Source organism: Balaenoptera physalus (assembly GCF_965194825.1).
Source record: "Balaenoptera physalus genome assembly, chromosome: 13".
NCBI classification, from domain to species: domain Eukaryota; kingdom Metazoa; phylum Chordata; class Mammalia; order Artiodactyla; family Balaenopteridae; genus Balaenoptera; species Balaenoptera physalus.
The window spans coordinates 85279805-85305515 of NC_138892.1; the positions used below are offsets into that span (position 1 = coordinate 85279805).

General features: G+C 37.7%; 1 protein-coding gene across 10 annotated transcripts in view; it reads right to left on the reverse strand.

Moving 5' to 3' along the window:
- PPFIBP1 (PPFIA binding protein 1) overlaps positions 1-25711 on the reverse strand; it is a 174030-nt gene that overhangs the window by 27625 nt on the left and 120694 nt on the right. For 3 of the 10 annotated variants that reach the window (XM_082419685.1, XM_082419686.1, XM_082419682.1), the window contains exons 5-14: positions 20837-20923; positions 19626-19739; positions 18469-18600; positions 14461-14553; positions 14047-14139; positions 12562-12676; positions 10748-10780; positions 9242-9303; positions 5716-5800; positions 2733-2887 (exon numbers count right to left, since the gene is read on the reverse strand). In XM_082419685.1, coding sequence (XP_082275811.1) covers positions 2733-2887; positions 5716-5800; positions 9242-9303; positions 10748-10780; positions 12562-12676; positions 14047-14139; positions 14461-14553; positions 18469-18600; positions 19626-19739; positions 20837-20923 — 969 coding nt within the window. The remainder of the gene's footprint in view (positions 1-2732; positions 2888-5715; positions 5801-9241; positions 9304-10747; positions 10781-12561; positions 12677-14046; positions 14140-14460; positions 14554-18468; positions 18601-19625; positions 19740-20836; positions 20924-25711) is intronic. The other 7 variants (XM_082419689.1, XM_082419690.1, XM_082419684.1 and 4 more) reach the window with 6 other exon arrangements.

The following is a 25711-nucleotide window of genomic DNA, read 5'->3' on the forward strand; positions in this document are numbered from 1 at the left end:
CAGTCAGAATGGCCATCATCAAAAAATCTACAAACAATAAATGCTGGAGAGGGTGTGGAGAAAAGGGAACCCTTTTGCACTGTTGGTGGGAATGTAAATTGATACAGCCACTATGGAGAGCAGTATGGAGGTTCCTCAAAAAACTAAAAATAGAACTACCATACGACCCAGCAATCCCACTACTGGGCATATACCCTGAGAAAACCATAAGTCAAAAAGAGTCGTGTACCACAAAGTGTCCACTGACAGATGAATGGATAAAGAAGATGTGGCACATATATGCAGTGGAATATTACTCAGCCATAAAAAGAAATGAAATTGAGTTATTTGTAGTGAGGTGGCCGGACCTAGAGTCTGTCATACAGAGTGAAGTAAGTCAGAAAGAGAATAACAAATACCGTATGCTAACACATATATATGGAATCTTAAAAAAAAAAAAAGTTTCTGAAGAACTTAGCTGTAGGACAGGAATAAAGACACAGACGTAGAGAATGGACTTGAGGACTCGGGGAATGAAAACGGTAAGCTGGGACAAAGTGAGAGAGCAGCATTGACATATATACACTACCAAATGTAAAACAGATAGCTAGTGAGAAGCAGCCGCATAGCACAGGGAGATCAGCTTGGTGCTTTGTGTCCACCTAGAGGGGTGGGATAGGGAAGGTGGGAGGCAGACGCAAGAGGGAGGAGATATGGGGATGTATGTATATGTATAGCTGATTCACTTTGCTATACAGCAGAAACTAACACACCATTGTAAAGCAATTATACTCCAATAAAGATGTTAAAAAAAAAAAATTAGGGGATTTTTCCCTCTAAAATAGCTCTTATTCCTTAACTGATTCCTTCGGTTTTTTTCCTTTCCGTTTTATTGAGATGTAATCGACATATAGCCACTGTATAAGTTTTAGGTGTACAGGATAACGACTTGACATACCTACACTGTGATATGATTATCACAGTTGAGTTTAGTTAAACTAACATCTATCACCTCATATAAATACCAGAAAAAAAAAACATTTTTCCTCGTCATGAGAACTTTTAGGATCTACTCTCTTAGCAGCAGCTTTCAAATATACAATATAGCAATGTTAACTGTAGTCACCATGTTGTTCTTTACATCCTCAGTACTTAGTTGTAGCCAGAAGTTCATACTTTTTGACTATCTTCATCCAATTCCCCTTCCCACTAATTCCTTGTAACGGCATATTTTAGCTCTCTCTTACATTTAAAAAAGAAATGCTGCTTTCTCCTTGAATTCACTTTCATTCAATTCAAATTTCATATTCTCATTACGTAATTATGAGCAACTGATATAAAAAATAAATATGCCATTTGATTTCTTCTCGCTACTTACAATAAAATGTTAGAAGAGAGGTGACCAAAGAAGCAACTGTTAAATATAAAGGAGCCAAGATTATTTACTTGAAAAATTAAACTGTTTCTCATTCCTAGTCTCCCTAGACGGAACATTACATATTAAAATTCAGAAATGGTTTCAGGGCAAAGATCAAGCACAGGTGCTGTCAGGAAAACAGTCTTAAGATGAAGCCACAGGTGTGGCTTTGTGAAGACAGGAAAATTCAAGGTGGTGCTGTCTCATTGAACCTTTCAAAAAGATCAAAAACTCTAAAAACAAAGGGATATCCCATAGTGGCCTTACAGGGAACCTAAGGCAGTAAAGGGCTTTTTGTGAAGGTATTTGCGGATATGCTTTTATCTAATGGAGTGGATTAAGCTCAGTAGTTGTGGCGCACGGGCTTAGCTGCTCTGCAGCATGTGGGATCTTCCCGGACCAGGGCTCGAACCCATGTCCCCTGCGCTGGCAGGCGGATTCTTAACCACTGCGCCACCAGGGAAGTCCCTCTAGTTGCTTTTTTCAAGTTTAACAAAGTCAGGGGGAAATTTTCTTCCATGATCTATTTAAAAAAAAAAACTGAAAGCAGTCACTGTTTATTAACTGACCAGATTACAAAAATAATCATGGTAGACATCTTAGTTCATCCTTCTAATAGACCTGTTGATCTGGTCTACCCTATTGCCAACATCTCTACCTTCTAAAAAGTGGGTGGTCTTTTTCTTCACTCCACCTCATGAAGATAATTTGACGGGCCATAGGAAGGCGTTTGCTTCTTTGAAGCATTTTTCAACACTACAGATCCCGTAAATCAGATCCTCCATGCAGATGACTCCATATTTACCAAGAAATCAATCAATCAATGTGTTATCTGTCAGGGCAATTTGCTTCTTATTGTTTTGCCATAACTACGCTTGTAGATCAGTTCACCTGCTGACTTCAGGTTTGGGTACCCCCAGGCAATACATGGCTCCACAATCCCCAGCATGTTAACGGAAGTCCATCATCTTTCACAGTTACCACCACAAGTGACTAAAATAAATTTACATAATCTCACTTTACTTATTCCCTACTTATTCTTTAGGAAGTAGATTATAATCTAGTACTGAAGATGACATCCATCTCCAAGGGATTCATATGTCTTTCCTGAATTACATAAGCGGTTTTGACACTGCCCAAGTGTTTATTTATTAATAAAGAGAGGGAAAAAACACACATTTCAAATAAAGACCAGGAGGTCACAATAATTGCCAGGACAAAGCAAGTCAGTAACCCAACTGAGAAAAGAACCCATGTCTTTGATGTTATCAATGGCACTTTAACTTTCAATGACAGAGTCTCTTTAACATGAAGAAACTATTGAGTCTATAAATACCTCTTCTGGAGCACTTGTGTTAAATGGGTCATGACTGGGAGATCCCATTACCGGCGTAGATGACAGGTTTTTCTCCAGATCACTAAAGCCCTGTGCGTCCAGCAAAGTGGAGAAGGAACTGGAAGGGAGCAGGTCTTCAAAGTCGCCATCTTGGCCTAAGCAACGACAAAGCGGAAAGTGGACACCAGCAACTCTTCATTTTTTACTTTTGGAGGAAGATAAGAATCCCAATTATCTTGAATATAAAAAATTTTCTGATCCTTAAAAATCAAAGAGTCAACTCCTGGCATCACTTGAAGAACAAAAACGTGGGACCTAGGAAACAGCATCTTAAACTGTGGGCACCTAAGGCCCAGGGACTCTTGGGCCACATGAGTATCCAGTAGTGGTATTAGTAGAGGTATTAATTACTAGTGGTTTAATAGACACAATCATAGACTCACAGCATTGATGTTAAAAGTTAACTTAGTCCAACAACCCTCCTGTAATTCTGTGTCAACATTTGGGGCTTTATAAATTTTAGTTCAGAAATAACCCAGTTGAGGAATACCAGTGGTACAACAAAACTGATTCTGACAGCAATAAAGTCACCATTTAGACAACTCCATTTTCATTGCTACTGTGCTCTTGAAAAAACATAGACAGGAAAAAAGGAAAAGAAGAAAAAATAGATGACCCTTTGATCCCTCTTAAGAGGATCCTTTTTTGCCATTCATTTCATTTTAAAGTAGAAAGAATGGCCTAATGGAGAGAAGGAACCACGTAACCAGCAAACCAGCAACTCTGAGAATTTTTTTACATCTCTAGAAATGAAAAGGATTAAGTGCTGAACAACAGTGCCAGATATTCTTTTTTTACAAATAGAATGGTCCTTCCAACTATTCTCTGAATAATACAAAATGGCAAATCATATACTTGTTTAAAGATACTAACTAGACATAGCTTCTTAATTTAGGTTTTTATTAGATTTTTACTCTAATTTTATTAGAATTTAGGTGTTCTTAAAATTGCCTGAGGATTACCTAAATAAATATAAAACCTAGTGAGAAATCACTGTTTACATAACTCTTCAATAGAACAGGACATAATTTTCAATGGTTTATAAAAATCTATCCTGCTGTACATGGTTAAAAGCTATCTCTTTTAATTATGTATTTATATGCATAGAAAAAAAAGGCCAGAAAGAATTACATGAAAATGCCAGCAATGATCATGCCAGTGCAATTTTGAGTGATTTTTTTACCCTTTTTATCTGTTTTCCAAGTGTCTTACAATGTAGTCTAATTACAGAAATCAATCTGCTCTTCCTTGATTTTTAAATATTAGAATTATAGTGTTGAGATTCTATAAAATCAAACAATGTTTTAGATGCTATGACTATGTAAAAATTAATTACTTGAGAATTTGCAATATTCCTTAGGAGACTCCTGTGAAGGTTTAGAAAATGGTGAGTGGTAAGAATTGTCATAAGTCTACACTGATAATTAGAGGTTCATTTGCTCATTCAGATATTTATAAAGTCTTAATAATAGGCCTTCTGGACAAAAAGATGAAGATCCATTTTTTTCAAAGATCCTGGTCTAAAGCAGAATTTTCTTTCTTTGTGAACCCATCAAGATTAAAATGTCAAAATCCAAGTGTCCCATGAGTACCTTCCAAAAGACTTATTTATTTCCAGCACTTACTTTTTTTTTTTTTAATAGCTACTGATATGTGTAATTCTAGGTAATTTCTTTTTTTTTTTTAACATCTTTATTGGAGTATAATTGCTTTACAATGGTGTGTTAGTTTCTGCTTTATAACAAAGTGAATCAGTTATACATATACATATATCCCCATATCTCTTCCCTCTTGCATCTCCCTCCCTCCCACCCTCCCTATCCCACCCCTCTAGGTAGTCACAAAGAATCGAGCTGAACTCCCAGTGCTATGCAGCTGCTTCCCACTAGCTATCTATTTTATATTTGGTAGCCAGCACTTACTTTCAAAGCAAATAACCCCAACTAGGCAGTGCTAATGAACAAGAGAACTTTCAAAGTTCTTCACATTTTTGTGTGTTTCGAATGACCTCCAAAGCTTTGCCACATTTGTGGATGGCCAACTGGCCCATCAGCAGATAAAATAATAATAAATACAACAAAATGCATACTATCTTTACCTAGATGTTTTACAGATATTTTTAAAACACATTCAAAGCTGAACACAATCCTCCTCAACCACTTCCATGTTCCTTCTCTAGGCTTCCCCCTCTTGGTAAATGGAACCATCATCTGCTAGTTGCTTTAGTCACAAATGTTGATCTTTCTTGATGCCTTCTTCTTCTTCACTCTCCTAATCTAATTCATCACACTATCGAGTTGATTCTAACACCAAAATACATTTCCAATCAGCACCATCAGATCTTCCCACTGCAATACTGCAAGGGCCTCTTGATTGACTTCCCTTCCTTCCAACACTGCTGGAATAGTCCCAGTGGTCCATAGTCCACGATGGTCCATTTGTCACAAAGATCATGTGGTTGACTTGTTCAGACCATTCAGTGGATCCCTCTGGGCTCGAATAAGAGCTGAACCTCTCACCTTGCATGACCCGGCCGTGCTCACCTCTATTGTCTCATCTTGTCTCACTCTCCCCCCTGCTCACTACCTTCCAGGTACACTGGTCTCCTTTTGTTTTTTAATAAACACACCAAGGTCTTCTTTCCCCGAGGTCCTTGCGGGTGCTGTCCTTCTTTCTCTCTGCAATGTTACCTAATCAACTCCGTGGAGAGGCTCTCTCTGGACAACCAACCAACAGTGTACTCATCAGCCGACACACTTTCTGGCAGAGAACAGATGCCTAATAACATCACTGAATGAATGAAATGAGCCACCTAACTTGAAATAATGGATATACTTCATGAAAGAAATTGAGGCCAAATGTAAAAAAGTTCATAGCCACTTAAAAATCAAGTAAAGCAGAAAAGTCTTTAGAGCTACACTACCTTTTTTACCTTGGGCCAGTACCACTGTATCTTGCATTTTCTTGTACCTGTTCAGGCACTGTCGAAGATCTTCTATTTTCCGATCCTATTAATAAATAAATTATCATCTTTAATACTATGATTTTAAAACAACAAAAGTAATTGTGACACAAAGAATAAGTAGACATGAATTATTTACATTATTCAAAGAATACTTCTAAACTTTAGTAAAACTGGTAATGTCCAGAATATTTTGCCTACGTACATCAGAGACATAGAAAAAGTACCTCTAAATTTAGAGATCCTATCCTTCAGCTGCCATCTTTAAAAAACAAAAACAAAACAAGGTAATAAGATACAAAAGGAAACAAAAAAAACAAGAAAAAATCAACTTCATTTACTCTCCTAACATAAGTCAGAGTTTGAAAGAAAGATCTACACCTGCTATCTTTACCAGCTGCCATTAATCACCATCTGGCTTTTCCCTCCTCAAAACACTCCACCAAAGCTGCTTCAATTAGTGATCAGTGACCTTCTTTACTAAAAACAACAGACACTTTTCATCCTTTTTCTAATTTGACTTCTAGATGTCACTTGATTGACCCCCACTCTTTCCTTCTTTCACTTTTCTCTCCACTCTTTCTTTTCTTCTGTTTTGATTTGTTAATTCCTTGACCAGATAAACATTCTACTTCCATAACCCCCACTATCTTCCCAACCCAGAATATAAAATGTTAGAGCTTCAACGTGTTGTCCTTTACCCTCTTCTCTCTTCCCAGGCCCTCAGTGTGGTAAATTATAAAAATGGGCTCCCTAGCTCCCCCCACATGGATTTGGGGCATGGCCATGTGACTTACTTTGGCCAATGAAATATAACAAATGCGGTTCAAAGCAAAGGCTTGAAAAGTATTTGCACATTGGGGCTTGCCCTCTCTTGCTGCCCTAGGGAACCCTGAGGCCACTACATGAAGAAGCATAGGCTAGGGCTTCCCTGGTGGCACAGTGGTTGAGAATCTGCCTGCCAATGCAGGGGACACGGGTTCGAGCCCTGGTCTGGGAAGATCCCACATGCCGTGGAGCAACTAGGCCCGTGAGCCACAACTACTGAGTCTGTGCGTCTGGAGCCTGTGCTCCCAACAAGAGAGGCCGCGATAGTGAGAGGCCCGCGCACCGCGATGAAGAGTGGCCCCCACTTGCTGCAACTAGAGAAAGCCCTCGCACAGAAACAAAGACCCAACACAGCTAAAAATAAAAATAAATTAATTAATTAATTAATTAAAGGGCTTTCCTTAAAAAAAAAAAAAAGCATAGGCTAGTCTACTGGAGGATGAGAGACCATTTGGAGAAGAGACAACCCAGCTGGGGTCAACCTAGACCAGTCAATCACCAGACATGTGAGTTACACCATCTTAAACCATCCAGCCCCATTCCAGCCACTGGCTAATGGTAGAGATCAGCAAAGCCAGCCCAGACTAGAAGAGCAATCTAGCCCACCTACAAAAGTATGAGAAATAATAAATGTGATTTATCATGGAGCAAAAGCAAACTGACACATGAACTATAGTTTTGTCCCCACCAATCTATATATTTCAACTCTACATTTCTCCTAAAATTGATGGGGTTCACTCCCCACCAATCTATAATCCTACATTAATCCTAAAATTTAGATTGATTTTCCAATTTTCTATGAGAAATCTCCTTGTAATGTCCCATGAACACATCAAATTGAGTACATCTAAAATGAAGCTCATTATTTGCCTCCAGTATCTCGGTCTCTGCTTGGATTCCCTTAACTCTTTTATGGGCACCATCATTCACCCCACTGCTCAACCCAGAAACTTACTCCCAAATCCAAAGATTTAAAAATCTTGTCGACCTGTAAATTTCTCTAAAATCCCTTCCCTCCTTACCACTTCACTGCCCTTGCCTTATTTCAGCCCGTCTTCATTTCTCACTTATTTTAACAGCTTCTTAATTCTTTTGTCTTCATTCTCCCTCCCTTATCCTTGTTTCCATTCTGCCACTGGAGTTAGCTTTCTAACATGGCAATTTAATTATCTCACTGTCCAAGGTCTAAAGCTGAGAACCCAAATCATGAAATCATTAGCCTCACCATAGCACTCTCTCATACACCCAACTCCTCCACCTGTATCTCCTGCTCCAGAACATTCCCAGCCCGCACTGGCTGTTTCAAGCCTTGGTTCTGAGACATATTTTCACTCATGGATCCTTTGCCCAGAATCCTTCATTCTCCTGATGAATGACTCTTTGCTCTCCCTCAGAATTTGCCCAAATATGTCCTCTTTGAAGACTTCTTGGAACCACCAAGAAGTTATGTGACTCTTGCTGCTCCTAGAGAAGTCTGAGCATCTAGTAAGCCCTCATTCAACACTAGGATTTTCGTTTGTTATTGTTGCTTTTTGAGGGAGAGGAATTAAAACAAAATGACTTTTAGTGATTTTTTTTCAAATTAAATCTATGTGGGCAGCTTGCTAATGACTTTTCTTTTTATTTGATGTGGGGAAGGCTAGCAAAAAGAAACCTATATATGGGTAGGTGGGTAGGAGAAAGAGTTTATTTCCATTGAATAAGGAACGAAAAGAATGAAAGGCAATAAATAAATAAATAAATATGCAAACAGAGTAGGCAAGAAAGAATTAGAGAAAGAAGCTTATGATGAGACAAAAAGATCAAGACAAAGTTCTTTGGCATTTGCTTGGTTTTTATTTCCTCGAAATTACTCTTTTCGTGGGAAAATGTCTCCTTGTTCTATTCCTTAAAGGACACGAGGGGAGAGCAGTTCTGGTGACAGGAGCTGAACCTGCCTGCTGGGTACATGGCTGGTCAGGGAAGCCACGAAGAAGCATGTTTCCTTAGTAGGGTCCCTGCATCCCTGCTCTTAGCAGGATGAAGTAAGGCGAAGCAACAGCTGGAGGAAAGGCCCTCTTGGAGACCTTGGCATTAGGCCAGCATAGCTAAAACAAAGCCGAGTGCCATCCTTGATTACATGGTGCCTGTGCTTGTTTCCTGGTATCTCACCATCAGGAGAGCAGAGACAATCCCAGATGTGAAAGAGGCCAGGAGTGTGAAGGAAATAACATGTTCCTAGAGAAGAAAATCAACATGATCATGAAGCTAAAGTTGCCATGGCTACCTTCTTCAGGGTTCATAGGGCAGTCCAGAATTTCCAGGGACCACAGAAAGGATGTACTATGGCCTGTATCCTTTGTCTCATTTGTCACCTGAATATAAAGAGCTGATCTGTTAACCTGAACATTTTCTAAATTCAAGGGGGTGGGCGGGAGGGGTGGATTCTCAGTGGAGTCAGGGCTGCTGGTCTCCATTCCTGTCTGTGCAGCACAAGTACGTCTATGACCCGCCCCCCGAGAGCAGGCCCACTTGGGCAGGAAGGGAGAATGCTTGCCCCTTAATGTGAGCTGTGTTTAGGCGATGTTCTTTCAAACTGGGATATCTGATGAGAATGCATGGAATGATCAAAATGATGTTATTACACATCCAAATAAACACTTAAATTTCATCTAGTTACCTTTTCTTCATTTGCTGCCATCAAAGACTCCACAGCCTTTTTCATTTTTTGTACTTCAATATCTGAAATATCACAACATCAAATCAGAAGTCTGTTTAGTTAACTTGTGTGACAATAACAAGAAGCTACTGACTCTTCAGATTGAAATGTTGCAAGGTAAAGATGTTAATAATTTGTTCCACTTTCTTTTTTTTTTTTTAAAGGCACATTTACCATTCATATTCTCTTTTAGGGAAAACCTGAAAAATGAACACTTTCTAACTCACCTTAATAGTCATCATTCCAGAAAGAAAACAACTACCCTCTCTCAAAGCAAGAACAAAATACTCATAAGAACACTGAAGATGAAATTTCAGTGCTATAACAATAAAAATACAGAGTTTTCGAAGAAGAAACTTATAAAGCAGGTGAAAGCAATGAATGGTGTATATATGACAAAAGCAGAGAAAATGATGTTCGGTTATAACCAAGATGGAGACACAAATGGTAAGAGCCTGAAGGAACGTGATATTTACATGAGTATCATGCTAAGAAGCTGGCTGTAGGTTCCATACAGAAGGATAACAAGTACTTTGCTTCATCTATAAACTTCATTTCCAGTACTATTTTAAAACGTTTTTAAACAATACTATTTTAAAAGGCCAAAGTAAGTGATTCTCCTTAAAATGTGATATTCAAATACAAAAGCATGTTACTTTAGTAATAAAAAAACAAACATTTTAAATATGGAAAGTCAACCCCAAATGAATTCACAAATTAAAAAAATTAAAACAGAGGAAAAAGTTCAGCTAAAGTTGTCTGCTTTTGAGGACAAAAAAATACTACTGAAGGTAAATTTTAAAACAGTGGTGCACCATTCAGCTCTGATATAATACTTTCAATTAAGGTATACTGTTTAGGAACTGCTTTTTTTTTTTTTTTTTTTTTATGGCAAATTCCCTTAAGAACTTAATGTCTGGAGGAAAGTCCACTAAGGCTTTATCTTTACACTGCATTAAATCTAGTCTCTGTTAGTCAGCCTGGGTACAATTTCTTTTGTAACACAAGAGGATATGTTTATAGAAGCCCTTAATATAGATCTCAGTGAAAAAGTGGGCTACAAAACATTGGAAAACAAAAGCAAAGTTCAAAACAATCTTCAACTGTGGTAAACCGTAAAAACAGTAGGTTTTCATAGGAGTATAAACATTATTTTCTCCTCTGACCCTGTATCTCCTGGGCCACAGAGAAAACGCTTCCTCACCTCCACCACTCTGGATGCTCTGCTATATCCTGCAGAGCAAAAGGGCTGAATCAGGAACAATAAGCAAAATGGTCTTTTACTCCTTGTTTTATTGTTTGTTTATTTGCCCTCTATTTCGTGTACTCTGAAGAAATGGGGAGCTTATTGATGAAGCAATTTTACATCTTTGGGGAGAGAAATGTTTTAAAAACACATGCAAAGAACAGTCCAAGTAGTACTTTTGGTGAATGTAAAGGCTGATGGAAATACACCAAAAACCTTACTTTTGTCTTTGAGCTTCTTTTTAAAATTTTCATCTGTGCAGGAAAACCCATCGAATTGGAAGTTAGCACACATTACAACAATAAGTAATATTTTAAAAGCACTATTATTTGGTCTCCTTTTACCTAAAATAAAGAGACTCTAACCTCATAAAGACTGAATATTAACCATTATTTTATGACTTTAGGACTGATACTACAATATAATATGCCCTCTGTGAGGTTAGAAAGAGAACCTAATGTAGTTAATCAGAAGATGCAAATCTGAATTACTACCTCTGTTACTTCATCTTTCTGAACCTTGATTTTCTTGTATTAAAATTGGGCCTTCGGAGTACAAGTGCTTCTTACACTAACTGTGATGAAAAACCAGCTAATGTTGCATTGGTTGTTTTTTACACTTCCATTACAGTCTGATATGTGACCCTCCTGAATGTGATTAGGACACTGCTTATGTCATATTCATCTCACTGCTCAAGTTCACCAACACTGAAGTGGTCCATCTCCTGTTCACCAAGATGAGTCCACTGATCACGCAGGTAGATGTTATGTCAACATCAGATTCCATGAAGTTTCTAAACACTTGCTCTTAATGCCTGGCTGTGTACTGCTAACAGGTGGTTCACAGACCAGTGCTACTCCTCAGATCTGACTTTGGGTAGCATTACTCTAACATAGCCAACACAGCCTCTAGCCCACATAGCCTCTATGATTCCATTTTTTTCCTTAGAATCTTGAAAGCATGACCTGTCTGTGAGTGTCCTTGAAGAACATACATTCTACACATGCCAAAATAGAGGGGAAAAATCCATTTCCCTCAATGTTGGATGAATTGAGTTTTCTGATGGACAGGGGATTGTGATACCTACAGGTAAATAAAACCAGGGTATTCTAGAGCCAAGAAGACTTTGGAGGTAATCTAATTCAAGCCCCTCATTGTATAGACAATAGTAGATAAAATAGACAAAATAGATAAAGCAATAGATAAAAATGTACCAAATCTACACTAACTGGAATTTGTTCTGTTTTGAATGAGTCAGAAGTTGCTTTTGCCCTATCATTTGTTATAACAAAGAAAGGTTAAATTTGACCGAGTGTTGTCAGATGTTACAGGCATATATATTTCCAAATATAATTTTTAAAAAACCCACATTTCATTCAAGTTATTTTCTAGCAGGTATAACCTACATTATGAAAAATTACAGCCCATATAATAACCAGGACAAACCTCCTCAATTTATGAAAACAATTTTTTGGATAAATTCATACAGTTTTCCCAAAACAGAATTAACCTATTTTGCTTTCTAGAAGGTTGAGGGCTCAACGTATGATAAGAAATGTTCATTAACTTTCCAAAGATACAGAGCCTTCCCTCTCTCCTCTCAAAAAGGCAGGCAAGGTTCCTAAATGCTTTACTTTATGTTGTCTCAAGTTCAGTTCAGAGGGGAATAATCTTGGGACATAGTTTTGGTTCCTTTTAATTCTTTTTGACACATAGTTTTGGTTCCTTTTAATTCTTTTTGACACTTCCTTGTATTGCAATTTGGACATGATGGGAATTTACCATGTAGTAATCTAAAATTAAGTCCCACTAAAGTACAGAGGTGCCCTTCTCAGCTGCTCAAGAGGAAGTTAATAGATGCCCAAGCACAGTAAAGAGGCTTGGAGGAGTTCCTGCCGTCCTGGGCCCAGATGGCTTCTGCTACTCCTCTCTCTCTTAGATGCTAATGGTACACATCATCTAACATCAGTTTCTATTATAGATCTTGGACGACTTTAACAAAATAAGAGAACAAATGTTAAATACATATTCTTACCTCGATCAAGAATTTCAATCCCTTCTCCTTTCATCTTGCAAACCAATTTTTCTTGTAGTCTTTTTACTTCAGATTCCTTCTCTTCCAGCTGTTCTTTTAGAGACGCCAGTTCCTCCTACAAATGATAAATTCATTTAAAAAGAGTAGATTATGACTAAAAGGGAATAATCAGAGAGTCTGTTAACTCTTAAGTCAATAATTAGTTTTTGTGAATGAAACAAAAAACTACAAGAATTTAGACGCAAACTTCAGAAATCAGACAGTGGCAATGATAAGCAGGAAGCAAGACAATTAATAAAAGTACAACTTATAATAATTATGGTATAATTGTTTCAAGTTTCCTTGTGACCAAATTAAAAATAAATCTTTTAAAGTGTGATTAGGACTAGGGCAGCCCTAAGGTTTAAATCTTATGTTAAGTAAAAAATCTGACCAAGTTAATCAAGGAAGATAATCAAATTAGATGCTTAGTGTCATAAAAGCAAAACAAAATACAAATTGGAAAATAATACATTAGACTTGCTTGACATTTATTCAGCATTTCAAGATGGCACTCATGTTCCCTGGACAAGATAGAGCTTAATTAGTGGGTAAGGTAGCACGCGATGAACAACTTTAGCCAAATCATGGAACTAAATTATTCATCCTTATCACTAAGGTAAAAGAATAGAATCTCCTACAACAATGGAAAAAAAGAGATTTAGAAAACAGATTTTAAGTCTTTTTTTTTTTTAAACTACACAACTATTTAAGACCCCAAATCCAATGTTCTATCTATTTACTAATGTTTGTTTCCGTTTCATTTTGGTAAAGAATTAGCTTTGACAAATTTAAGTTTTGCTGGCTGTATTTAACACAGGAAATAAAGCTATGCAACGCTAATAAGTGCACCTTTCTTTTTCTTAACATAGTTTCAGTCTCTAAAGATACGTACTATGTTTAGTATTATGAGAAGATGTAGCTCTCCAATGGAGCTAAGAAGTTGGCCCTATAGTTTTTATTTATGGTAGGAATGGACACCAAATACAAGGAATTTTCAGTAGCACCAGCAAGAAGTGCTGCCCATTCTCACTGTGCTTCTAAGCAGTAACTTCTACTCACTGCCATGACAGAGTTAACCGATGTACACATTTATCGTCAAGAAGGAAGAAAACAGTGTCTACTATTGATACCAGAGTTCTTTCACAGGTGAATTGCTACAATTATTTTACCATGCTTGAATCTCAGATAGTCCAAGAGAGTGAGATTTAATTTATAAACGAATACTTTTATTTTACCTGCTTATTGTTTTTCACTATTTCATATGTTTCTGAAAACAATATTAGGGATCGCATTGTCCCTCTAATCAGTTTTAAATATATTTTTAAAGAACAGGTGACACACACACAAAATGAATGCACACACCACTAAAAACACCATCACAGCAAAACAACACAAGCCAGAAAGCAACAGTCCATGGACCCCATTACCCAAGGTCTACTACACCTTCAGGGACTCCCACTTTTGTTCCATCCGCTGCTTTTCATACTGCATCTGACCCACCTTGATTTTCATGCTAGAAAGTTTGGCCATTAAAGACTGGTAGAGAGACAGGAGTGAAAGAAAACTACAGATAGAAAAAGACAAGCTAAGTAACCAAGAAAACAGTATCAGTTTATAAAGGAGGTTAGATAATTAAGAGAAATGACAGGTTATGTTCTACCAGATTAGTTAAACCCTGATTCTTATTCAGAACAGTAGTGTTTAAATTCAAGATGGTCTCCAGCTTGGGGAAAAACTTCATTCCCTTGTAAAATGCCTTCTTAATCATATACTAAGTAGAAAATGTATTTTATTTATATTATTGATTGTAGATAGTGAGCCATTTATACAAAAATTTTTGCCATTGTGAGAACTTACTTTGGTAGCTTTCAGCTTTTTTTCATTCTGAAGTCTTTCATTGTCCATTTCACTGACTCTTAACCTCAAATCATTGATCTCCTGCATTAGCCCCTGTCCAAAAAGCGACAAGGAAATTCATTAGGAAAGCAGTAACACACTTATCTATCAAAATAGCAGCTTGGAAATCTTCAGTCAATAGCTCCTGGGTTAAAGCTGGATGAATGAGATCAAACAAATGAAAATGAATGTGTCTCCTTGAGAATTAAAGCATCTTTCCATTGAAAACATTGCCTCTGCCCTAAAATGATGGGATTGATTATGAAAATGAAAGGTGACTAAAATTTTAAGAAATGTAGCTGATCACTTACTATCATTGAGCAAATATTTCTAGACTAAAAACCACTATATGAACACTTATCTTTTAAAATAAACCGAGAAATTTTCTTTAGTAAAGTCATTTACTTTCAGAGACTTTTCAGTGGTATATAGATATTTATAAAAATACTTTTATAATTCTTAATTTTTCTACAAAAAAATAGATTGTTCATCAGCCCAATCTTGGAGAATCAAATGAAATTTAAACACTTTAGACCAAGGATTCACAACCTGAGGGTAGATGAGGGCCCTATCATTTATAAATATATTCAGTATCATAATAATTTTATATTTGGAAAATGAAGAAGAAAGCAATCCTAATGTTTTCATAATACAAATACAATCATACAACTTTTCTACTTTTATTTAAAAAAAATTAATTTGCTTATAAAATTTGTCTAAATATTCTGAGCAATAGTGACATATCTTTGTCCAGAGCCCAGAGAATAGGAAAAGGAAATTAGAATGTGAAACAATACCAACTTATCCAAAGAAGGGTTCAAATACTCTGTGAAAACTTTTTTTTTTTTTAACCACAAGGCATGAAGACCCCACCAATGGTTAACGTGTTTTTGTTCCTTTCTTTTCAAGACATTTATTCCTGAGCCACAGATTCATAGATGGAAAAGAATTACACAAGAATGCTGTAAAAAACAAACAGAACAATGCAATAAGAAATAAAACTTTTTTATTGAGGGATTATTCTAAACTTCTAAGTGTAAGAATTCAATCTCACAGGGGCTAGAGAAAAGAATGCTGTCATGAAATACACTTCTCAGAAAACCTACAAGCTTTTAAATTGTAGTTTCTTGTAAAAGGGGGAAAAGTACTACCTAGTATTATATAATAATTACTTATTAATATTAATTATAATTACTATTAATACAATGTTTCAATAAGAGGAAGTCTATTTTCTCCTTTTATGAATGAGGTAAATAACTGTTTGACATCATTTAATAACATTTTAGTTGTGAGTCCTTATCTACAAGCTCAGAATTCAAGTTCAAGGAAAAAGTCAGTTTCTCCCATTTATGTATCTCCCATTTATTAACTATCTTTGCATAATATGAATTCTTAGTAGCCTTCCTTAATCAATCTGGTCTTTCTTATATATATTTTCCCACTTTCTTATTGGTAAAAAACAGCTTTGAATTCTATTGGATTGTTGTATTTTACCACTTCCTTTAGAAACAGTGGCAATTTGTAAAGAAGAAGAAACAAATGAAGAAAATAGAATTATAAATTGAGGTCATTTTTCTACTAAAAAAAACCCTACCCAGTTATCCTTTGTGGCAACACTATAAATATGAACATAAATTTCTAATCTGAAAGAAGCCCTACCTTCCCATGAAAAGTCAAGCTGGAAAATCTGGAAGTAGCTCCTTAACATGAAACTTTTAAAAATGTAATACAAATTATTTGCAACTAACTTCTTATCAGAAGTTCAGCACTGTTTTAAAAAGAAAATCCCTGTTATCTTTTCCTTTTCAGAAAACTCTTCAGGGCTCCACAGAAACTCATTTCTGATATCTGTATTCTTACCACAAGGGGGCAGCATTGAACGATGCCAAACATCTATCAGCAATTCCTGGGACAGGCAAGCCCTCAATCTTCCAAAGTTTCAAGACTTTTACCCCCAATCTTTTGGAAGTATCTATACTTCTTCCCTTACTCCAATGTTTTCTTAGAAATTAATCTCCAAATAATCTAAAATTCTAAAACAATGAGCATTCTATGCTCATTCTAAGAAAATGAGCATATTCAATTTTAATTTTTTTAGTTTTAATTTTGAAGACTACTTTATTTTCATGTTTAACAAAGTTAATCATATATCCCATAATCTCTGAGTATGTGCATGCTACATTTTAACAATAGTGTTGAATGTTTACTAGAAAATTATCAGGGATTACTACAAGTTTGATAACAAGATCACCTTGCATATGATTGAGAGAATGCACGAGTGAAGCAAGGAAACACCAAAAAAAGGATTTATAAAAAATGCAGACAAACTCAAGAGATGTAAATATTGCTCTGGGGTCTTACCAAAAAAAAAAAAAAAAAAAAATCCTAAAAATCCTAAAACAGTTACTTCAATTTAGTCCCAATATTTGGTTAACATCTCGTATCCAAATTAACCACAGTTGTGCCGGTTAAGACTTTCCCTAAACTTTGTGTGTATAATAAGGCCACCTCTTAATGCCCCCAAACTATAAACTTCTTTCCTGACACCAGAGTTAGCTCCAGTGCCATGTTATCCATCTGTTGACTGAATTCTACCAATGTGTTCTGTAGCAGCTGTGGAGTCAGGGAAAGACAGAAGGGAAAAGAGGAGATATCCAAACATTTTTAAAGAAAGCACAAAAGCTAGAATTTTAATGAAAGTAGGTAACTTCCTAAGTTTTGTTTTAAGAGCCCCAGTCTCAATTAAATGAAAAACATACTTATGTAGATGATTGACAAAGAGCTTTAAGATTAAAACATGAGCTAAGTTGGGGATTTCCTTTTGCTACTGAATAAGCAATACATATACCAAGACTTTCCATTATAGTTACATCTTTGACAGAAAATTTAATTTTAAAAATAGCAATGGAGTAAACCTTATTAAATTCAGCTCTATGAAGGACTTTCACACAGTGGATAACATGTGGATAATATATATCATATCGTGATGGCATGTAGTCAGCACAAAACAAATATTTGAAATGAAGATAGAGGGGGAAAGTAAGTAAATGATTTCTCCTCTCTCCTTCTTGGTTCCCATTTTCTAATTCAGTATGACACCTCTCCATACCCCAACTGAGGAAACAAAATAAAGAGAAAGGAAGAGGTGGCCCTAGGAGAGAAAAAATTTCTACAGTGCTTTATATTTATTCTCAAATGAATAGATTTCATATGGATATGCTCTGAACTCCCCCCTTGACAAAAAAGCAATTAACAAATTAGAAAACCTGGATTAACAATAAACTAGGTCAAACAAACAAGAAAGCATGTTTAGCCAGGTAAATGGGTATTTCAAGTTGTAGAATCTACCCTGAATTTCACAAAAGTATACTGAGCTGTATTTATTTGGAATGATTTACATGTGGAATGATTTACATGTGGATTAGACCAAAAGTAGAAGGCCAAATTAAATGACCTCTAAAAATCTGTGATTTTTATGATTACACAATGAAAGCATGTTTGCTATACACATTTAAAAATCTACTTACTATAGAGTAAGTAATCAGTGTGCTTAAATAAGAACTACTAGTAAAATCATGCACTTGAACCCATTATTTCCACAATGAAGAGAATCAGTATGGATGAACAGATGGACAGATGGATGCATGGATGGCTAGATATATAGACAGAAGCTCCAAATGTCCGAAAGTCAAAAGTATTTCTAAAGGCAAGTGGAAGGATTAATATTTCACATCAAAAGTCTCAAAATAAAAATTATCACTATCATTCAGTGATAAAAAGTCAGTGTAAGTTTATTCTTAAAAAGAAGCATGGATAATGAGGGAACATAGTAATTAACTGCCTCTCTTTCACAACTCCAAGGAATTTCAACTTGTTCTAGGAATACGTGTGTGCGAGATATATAAGTATGCATATATATGTGCATACATATGTATATGTATATAAAGAGAGAGGAAGGGTATCACTTACCTCTGTGTCTCTGAATCTATCTTCGTAATCCAATCTGTCCTTCTCTACAGCTGTCAGTTTTAACTTCAAGTTAGATATTTCAGCCATTAGGTCCAACTTCTGAGTTTCTAAGGATGTCCTGCTCAGAAGCTCCTATTAGAATTTAAGAGATACATCCAAAAGTTGTTTTATGATAAACAGCCACATGTGGATGTGTCTCACTTATGACTGCAAAGCAGTAACTCTTAAGCAGAGGATGTGAAGATTAATTACTAAATAGATACATCTGGAAAAAATTGTTTGCTTTAGTTACCCTTCAAAGAGCCGAACTAATGCTCAATAAGCATTATATTGATACACACATATATAAACGTATATATTCTTAAGCCTGATGATAACACTGATGATGCTATCATGTTTGCTATGTGCCCGGCACTGTTCTTACAGGTATTCAGTGGTTCAGTCCTCGAAACAACCTTATGAGATAGAAACTCATAAGGATAACTCATGAATTATTCTTATCCAACAGACGAGGAAGCTAAGGAACAGAGAGGTTAAGAACTTGCAGAAAGTCATACAGCAAGGAAAAGGCAAAGCAGGGACTCACCCTTAACAGTCTCGCTCCAGTGTGTATTCTACCTGCTGTGTATTCTACCTCTCACAGACGAGCACCATATGTGTGTGTACCCACATACATTATACAATTTTTCCAATAAGTCATATAAGGTACTTATCTTTTTTCTTAATCATAAAATATACATTCATGGTTGGAAATTAGGAAACCATATGAAAGCATAAAGGAGAAATTTTAAATTATCTACAATCCTATTAATATTTTATTCCAGACTCTAATTGCAGTGAACACTTTCTACTGTGTGTATGTGTTTAGAGACCTGCTACTCTAGGTTTTTTTCCTTAAAATAAGCCAGGGGACTTCCCTGGTGGTCCAGTGGTTAAGACTCCACGCTTCCACTGTAGGGGGCGTGGGTTTGATCCCTGGTCGGGGAACTAAGATCCCACATGCCGAGCGGCGCAGCCAAAAAGAAAAAAAGTAAAATAAACCAGGCTAAGTGAATCACGAAATTCACCCCTGCATCAGAGCAAACACAACATATAAATGTAGCATCTCAAATAGTCCAGCAGGAAAACCCCACCTCGGTACCGGCTTCTGAACATACCTGTTGTAGCATTTCTTCTGTGGCATTCAACTTCTCTCTGTGCTCTTCAAGGCAAAACTCCAAATCGCGAATCTTTTCTCCCTGAGCCTCTACCTGGTCTGTTAACACACTTACCTGTATTTAGAGCAAAATATTGTAATGGATTAGGAAGAATTTGGGTCCCACTGCCAACTTTATTTCTCTACATAGAACAAAAACTGGGATGATGTTACCACTCATTTGGCTGTAAAAAAAAGAAATCTGAGAATTAATAAGAAACCAGACCTTCACACTCTTATTTATGTGCTGCTTATTGGTCTGAGGACTCCTATGCAATTTTCAAGGAAGTTAGCGCTGATTGGGGATGTGCAACACTTTACAGAGAAAGAGCACATACAGAAATTATCTTTTTTGAGGGACGGTGGGGGTAGGAGGTGGTATTAGAGATTAAGAGAGGAAATGAAGTTAACGTTTGAAAGAGAAGTCATCAAGGACTATTTAAATCTGACGCTTGACAAATAAAGAGTCCAGGGAATCCAAATTCCATGAGATCTTTCATGATCACACGGTCCACGAATGTGTTCAAAAGCCAGGGTGTAGCTCAGAGGTCCAAGAGGAGCCACTGGCTTAGTCCTTCATCCTCAGTGCTTATTGCAAACCTGAGTTTTCCTCCCAACGATCACCAGCCTGGTAAATATGCTTCAGTTCTTTTAGCTCAACATACCAAAGTAAAACTACGCGCCAAGGATTTAAAAGATTATGAAGGAGAGGAAAACTCTAATTTAGCCTACAAACAGGACTCCACTACCCACTTTGTGTTTTGTTTGGTCCATGGTATCATTTTTAAAATTGAAAAATTAAATATATATTCAGATTCAGAAATACTTATTCATATTTATGGAATAGATGTATGAATATATAGACACACATATATAGTATAAAAGTCAGAATTTCTGCTATATATTAAAAAAAAAACAGATCACATCAGAAAATCAGATGCCACTGTGCCTGTCATCAGACTGGCCCTTGAAGAGCAGAGGCTGAGAAGTGCTGTTCACACGTATGCTTGTTTTGCCACAGTCCTCACGGCTCCTGAACGTGCACAGATGGCCTACTGCACTTATTTCTATTAGCAGTCTGGCTCCTGAGAGCATCTGAACTTGCCATCCCAATTTAAAATGGTCTTTGTAAGTTAAGTCACGAGGGAAAAACAGCATTTAAAAATCACTTGCCTGAAGAACGAGAGATTCTTTATCATTTTCTAAACGTGCCAGCCTTTCTTGATACACATCTCCATTCCCAGGGAGGTGTCCATTCGCCTGAAAAAGGAAGTGATATGGGTAAGCCTGACCCTCTTTAAAACTGAACTACTGTGAGGGACTTCCCTGGTGGCGCAGTGGTTAAGACTCACGCTCCCAATGCAGGGGGGCCCGGGTTCAATCCCTGGCCAGGGAACTAGATCCCACATGCCTGCTGCAACTAAGAGTTCACATGCCACAACTAAGGAGCCGGCTAGCCGCAACTAAGGAGCCTGCCTGCCTCAACTAAAGACCTGGCGCTACCAAAAAAAAAAAAAAAGAAGAGTAAAAATTGAACTACTGTGGGTAAATAACAATTGCATATGTTTTTAATCCAAGGAACCTGAATTGAATTCAGCGCAGCTGTTACTGCCCTTAGTAGAAAATAGGAGAAGGAAACACGGTTCATATACACAACAGCAACAAGAACAAAAAACTCATCCAGAAGAAAATAATGACCCAAAAGGAACAGTGGCTACTGATAGTCACTGACAGGGGATGCCCACCTGGGCACGCAAAGCTCTGTGAGCATGTGGGTGGGCACAAAATCGCTCTTTCCCCCTGAATGCCTCTATCAGCGGGAATGACCTGGGAGGTCCTTCCATTCCTGCCCTCTCCTCCCAAAGTCCCAAATCCAGGACTACCAATGCCGGCCTTTACACGGGAGACAGCAGGGGCAACTTACACCACCGGCCTCTTCCTGCTGCTCAAGTCTTCAAATCACAGGACAAATCTTCCCTTCCCCTTTGAAGCCTTTCTCTTTTCCCCCACGAGCTTAAGCACTGAGTCCACAATGACCTCCCCTTGCAGCACTGACTAGCCATGCTCATCGGTGATTTACCACGTTCCGTTCTGAATTCATTAACTTCTCGTGGGTTTGCTTGTTCACCTACTATTACTCTAAGCTTCCAGGCAGAGCCTGCAAACTGGTATCATCTTGTAACTTCCACAGCATCCAGCCCAGTGCTCTACTTAGTCTAGTGCTTACTCTTTTTTCTCCTCCCTTCTGCCCCCTTTTTTATCAGATTTGGGCGTATTTATGGATGGCACAAATGCCAATGGAAGTACAGATTGGGAAAGGAAGTGCAGATTTTTTTCCTCAGCTGTCTTGTATTGCAATATATACAAGTGATTAAGGAGACAGATTGAAAAGGCTCACAGAGCGCAGACAACATAAAAATGTCATTTTGAAATAGAGTAGTACATGTGCTGTGTCTCTTGGTATCTCATTTAAATAGTTCCTAATCACATAATGTGTAATCCCAATAGAATTTCCTGATTCCTCATTCAAATACAACAGAAATAAAAGCCAGTGGAGTCCAAAATGGTTAGATGGGGCCACCCAGAATGGTTAGCTGGGGCCGCCAAGAGTTCAACTGAAAAAGCAAACAACCTCAGACTTCAAGAAAATACACACTGTACATGCTTACTGCCCAGAACACGGCTGATGTGACAGCAATTATTTTTCCAGAATTAAGTGCTTTTATCATTCTGCCTTTCCAATTAATGCACTTTTTTTTTTTTTTTTTTTTTTTTTTAATGCACTTTTTAAGTATAAATTCTGGGAATAACAAAAGTTATGTGTTGGGAAGGAAACAAAAAGAAACAGATCAAAAAAGAAACAAAAAAGAAAATTGCAGGATGTTTCTTCTCAAAACATCGGTGCACTGGATGTATTTCCCATGAGGCCACAAGAGAATCTGAAACTAATTTAGTAAGCACGCGCTGTGTGGATACAATTTTTAACATCACCTGCTTGACCACATACCTGCACAATTATCACAGCATAATTCTATTTATGTTGTAAACTGAAGTGCCCGGAATTAAATTACAAGTATTAGGAGGAGTCTGACAGAGTGCCCGGGATGACTTCCATCCCTGGGGACTACCAGGAAAATGAAATTTATGTTAACTTCTTGAGGACAGGTTTTTGGAAAAGAGCCAGGATGTGTAATGCATGTTCTCCATCTAAGAAAGTGCTGAGACCGGCCCTATACAGCTTTAAATTCCTCATGTTGATTATGAACATTAGCAGGCATCTGCTTTTAAAACTACATAAGCAATGTTTTATAAACAGATCCATTTCATTGGGTAGAAAAAAAAAGCTTTCTGCTCAGTGAAGACAAAAAACAAAAATCCTCTTTCTCCTGACTGAAGGAAATTAGAGCAAGATTAGAAGTGTTTCTAGGGCAAGTTCTAGAAGTGTTTCATGAAACCACTGCCTATGGTATGGAAATAAGTTGTTTCAAAACCAGTTCTACAAAATTATCCATTTAAAAATACTAAAAATTGACCACAATGAGCATACTCACGTTTCTTAACACTGTATTGATATTTACAAGCACTCATAACACTCAACAGTAGTTTATTTTTTTATTTTTTTTAGATTTTTAAAAATTTTATTTATTTATTTTTGGCTGTATTGGGTCTTGGTTGCTGCTCGCGGGTTTCCTCTAGTTGCAGCGAGCGGGGGCTACTCTTCGTTTTGGTGCGTGGGCTTCTCATTGCGGTGGCTTCTCTTTGCTGCGGAGCACGGGCTCTAGGCGCGCAGGCTTGGTAGTTGTGGCTCTCAGGTTCAGTAGTTGTGGCTCACGGGATCTAGCGCTCAGGATCAGTAGTTGTGGCGCACGGGCTTAGTTGCTCTGCGACATGTGGGATCTTCCCAGACCAGGGCTCGAACCCGTGTCCCCTGCATTGGCAGGCGGATTCTTAACCACTGCGCCACCAGGGAAGTCCAAAAGTAGTTTATTTTTAAACACTAAAATCACTATAGGAACATAAAGCAAAAGAGCCACCACTGGAATGGTTAAATGCTTTCAAAGCACTGTGTTGACTTACTCAAGCAGGTAAAGGTCTATTCTATTCACGTTTATTTCTGTTTCTGCTAATTTTGTTACCTTTGCCTCAAAAACGTTAGCAAGAGGTAAATTCCATTAGGCAAATACCCTACCGCCCCTATTCTTCCTCCATCTCCTGTGCTCTACCCCCCAGACCACCCCAAGCCTCCCCAAACCCGGCATGCTCTCTCACACACCAATTCTATTCCCTCTGCATAGACTGTATTTCCTCCCCTTTCCTCCTTGTTCCTCATTCCTTAAGGTCCACCTCAAATGGGGCTTGGTCTGGAAAGTCTTCCTTGAATTGCCTGTTCACTTATATGCCAGTTACAGCATCCGGATGAACCTTCACTACAGCAGGCATCACACTGAAAGGACTAGGTTAGACCTGGCTACCTATGCATCTCTCTCTTCCAACAGACTCTGCGTTCTCTGTCGGTTCCTCTTTCCATCTGACGTGCAGTGAAGGACTGTTGCTAACTGACTGCTGAATGAAGGAACAATGATAGGTGTTCAATAAACATCAGACGAATAAAAGATGAATGAATGTTTGGTTTTATCCTGGCCTTCTTCCTTCTCAGTAAGACTTTTATTCACATTTTCTCTACCACCTGGTACACACACTCCATGATCACTAGCTCCTTTCCCCTCAAGCCTGTACCCCCCTCTTCCTACCACATTTAAGAGGTGACCTCAGAGCCTTTTTAATGGACAGTAATTGAGGTCCTCTTGCATGAACTCCCTCATATACTTCCTTCTTCAACGCACATTACGTACTACCTCCTACGTCTTCCCTGTCTTCCTTCCTGCCAGTCTCAGGGGAACTGAGCCTTAACTCCTTCCTAAAAGCTTATCATTCCTCTACTTTGGAACCTTGATTTCCTGTTTCCCTGTGAATTGGCCTACAATTATTGCCTCTTTCCTCCTCCTCATCAATTTCTTCCTCTCAATGAACTTTCGTCCATTCTCCTTTCCAACATCTACTCCAAGGTTTTGTGTCCACCCTTGTATCCCCTCCCACTCCTCTCTGCCTGTATCTTTCATGGAAATCCATCTTTCATAGCCAGTTCCCACCTCCTCCACCTCCTTATACTGTGCCATTCTCTTCTCCTCTACTGACTTCTCTTCTGTGTCTTGTCTTGAACTTCACAATTAAGTTTTCATCATATTCCACCAGGGAGGGCTTACTAGTGATTTTACGTGAGTTGGTCACTTATTCTTCCCAACAGTACCTTAGTACCCTAAGCTCATAATTAAAAACATATTTGGTATAAACTCTTGTTGAGTCAATTTAACATCCAAAACATTGAACACCAGCCCATATTACTTTACTCAAAATCCCAGAGATGCCTTCAGAATAAGTCTTTCTAGTTCAACTCATGACGCAACCCTATGTTGACCATGTTCAGTCCAGCTGAAAGTTTAAGTCAAAATTGGAATCAACTGGAGGATTTCAACAACGTAATCGTCAACTAACGGTGTGTGGAAGGGCGGGACTGTAGCACATCAGGGAGGGCAGGGCAGGAGATGCAGCTGGGCTGTAACAGTGATACTTTAATTTAATTAAGGAACCCATGGTGTTTGCCAGATTTCCTGGCATAATGGAGGAAAAATGCCTACAAAGCTTGATTCCTCATAGAATTATAGAATCCTAGGGCTAGCCAGAAACCACACCCGAGAATGTGAACTGCCTGACCTCACGTGGCAGGTGCTACACGTAATATCAAGCACCATCTACTTTAGCCTTTGCCATCTAAGTAGAAGCTCTTCTTTTCATATTAACTTCCCCTTAATCATCAAATATAAATACACAATCAAGTAAAAAGATGTAATAAATGTTAACATCTTGCCTTATGTGGGTCTCTTTTTTAAAATGTTTTTTTACAGAAAATTTCAAATATATATAAAAGTAAAGACCATAATGATGAAACCCTTTGTACTCATCACCCAGTTTCAATAGTTATTAATTCAT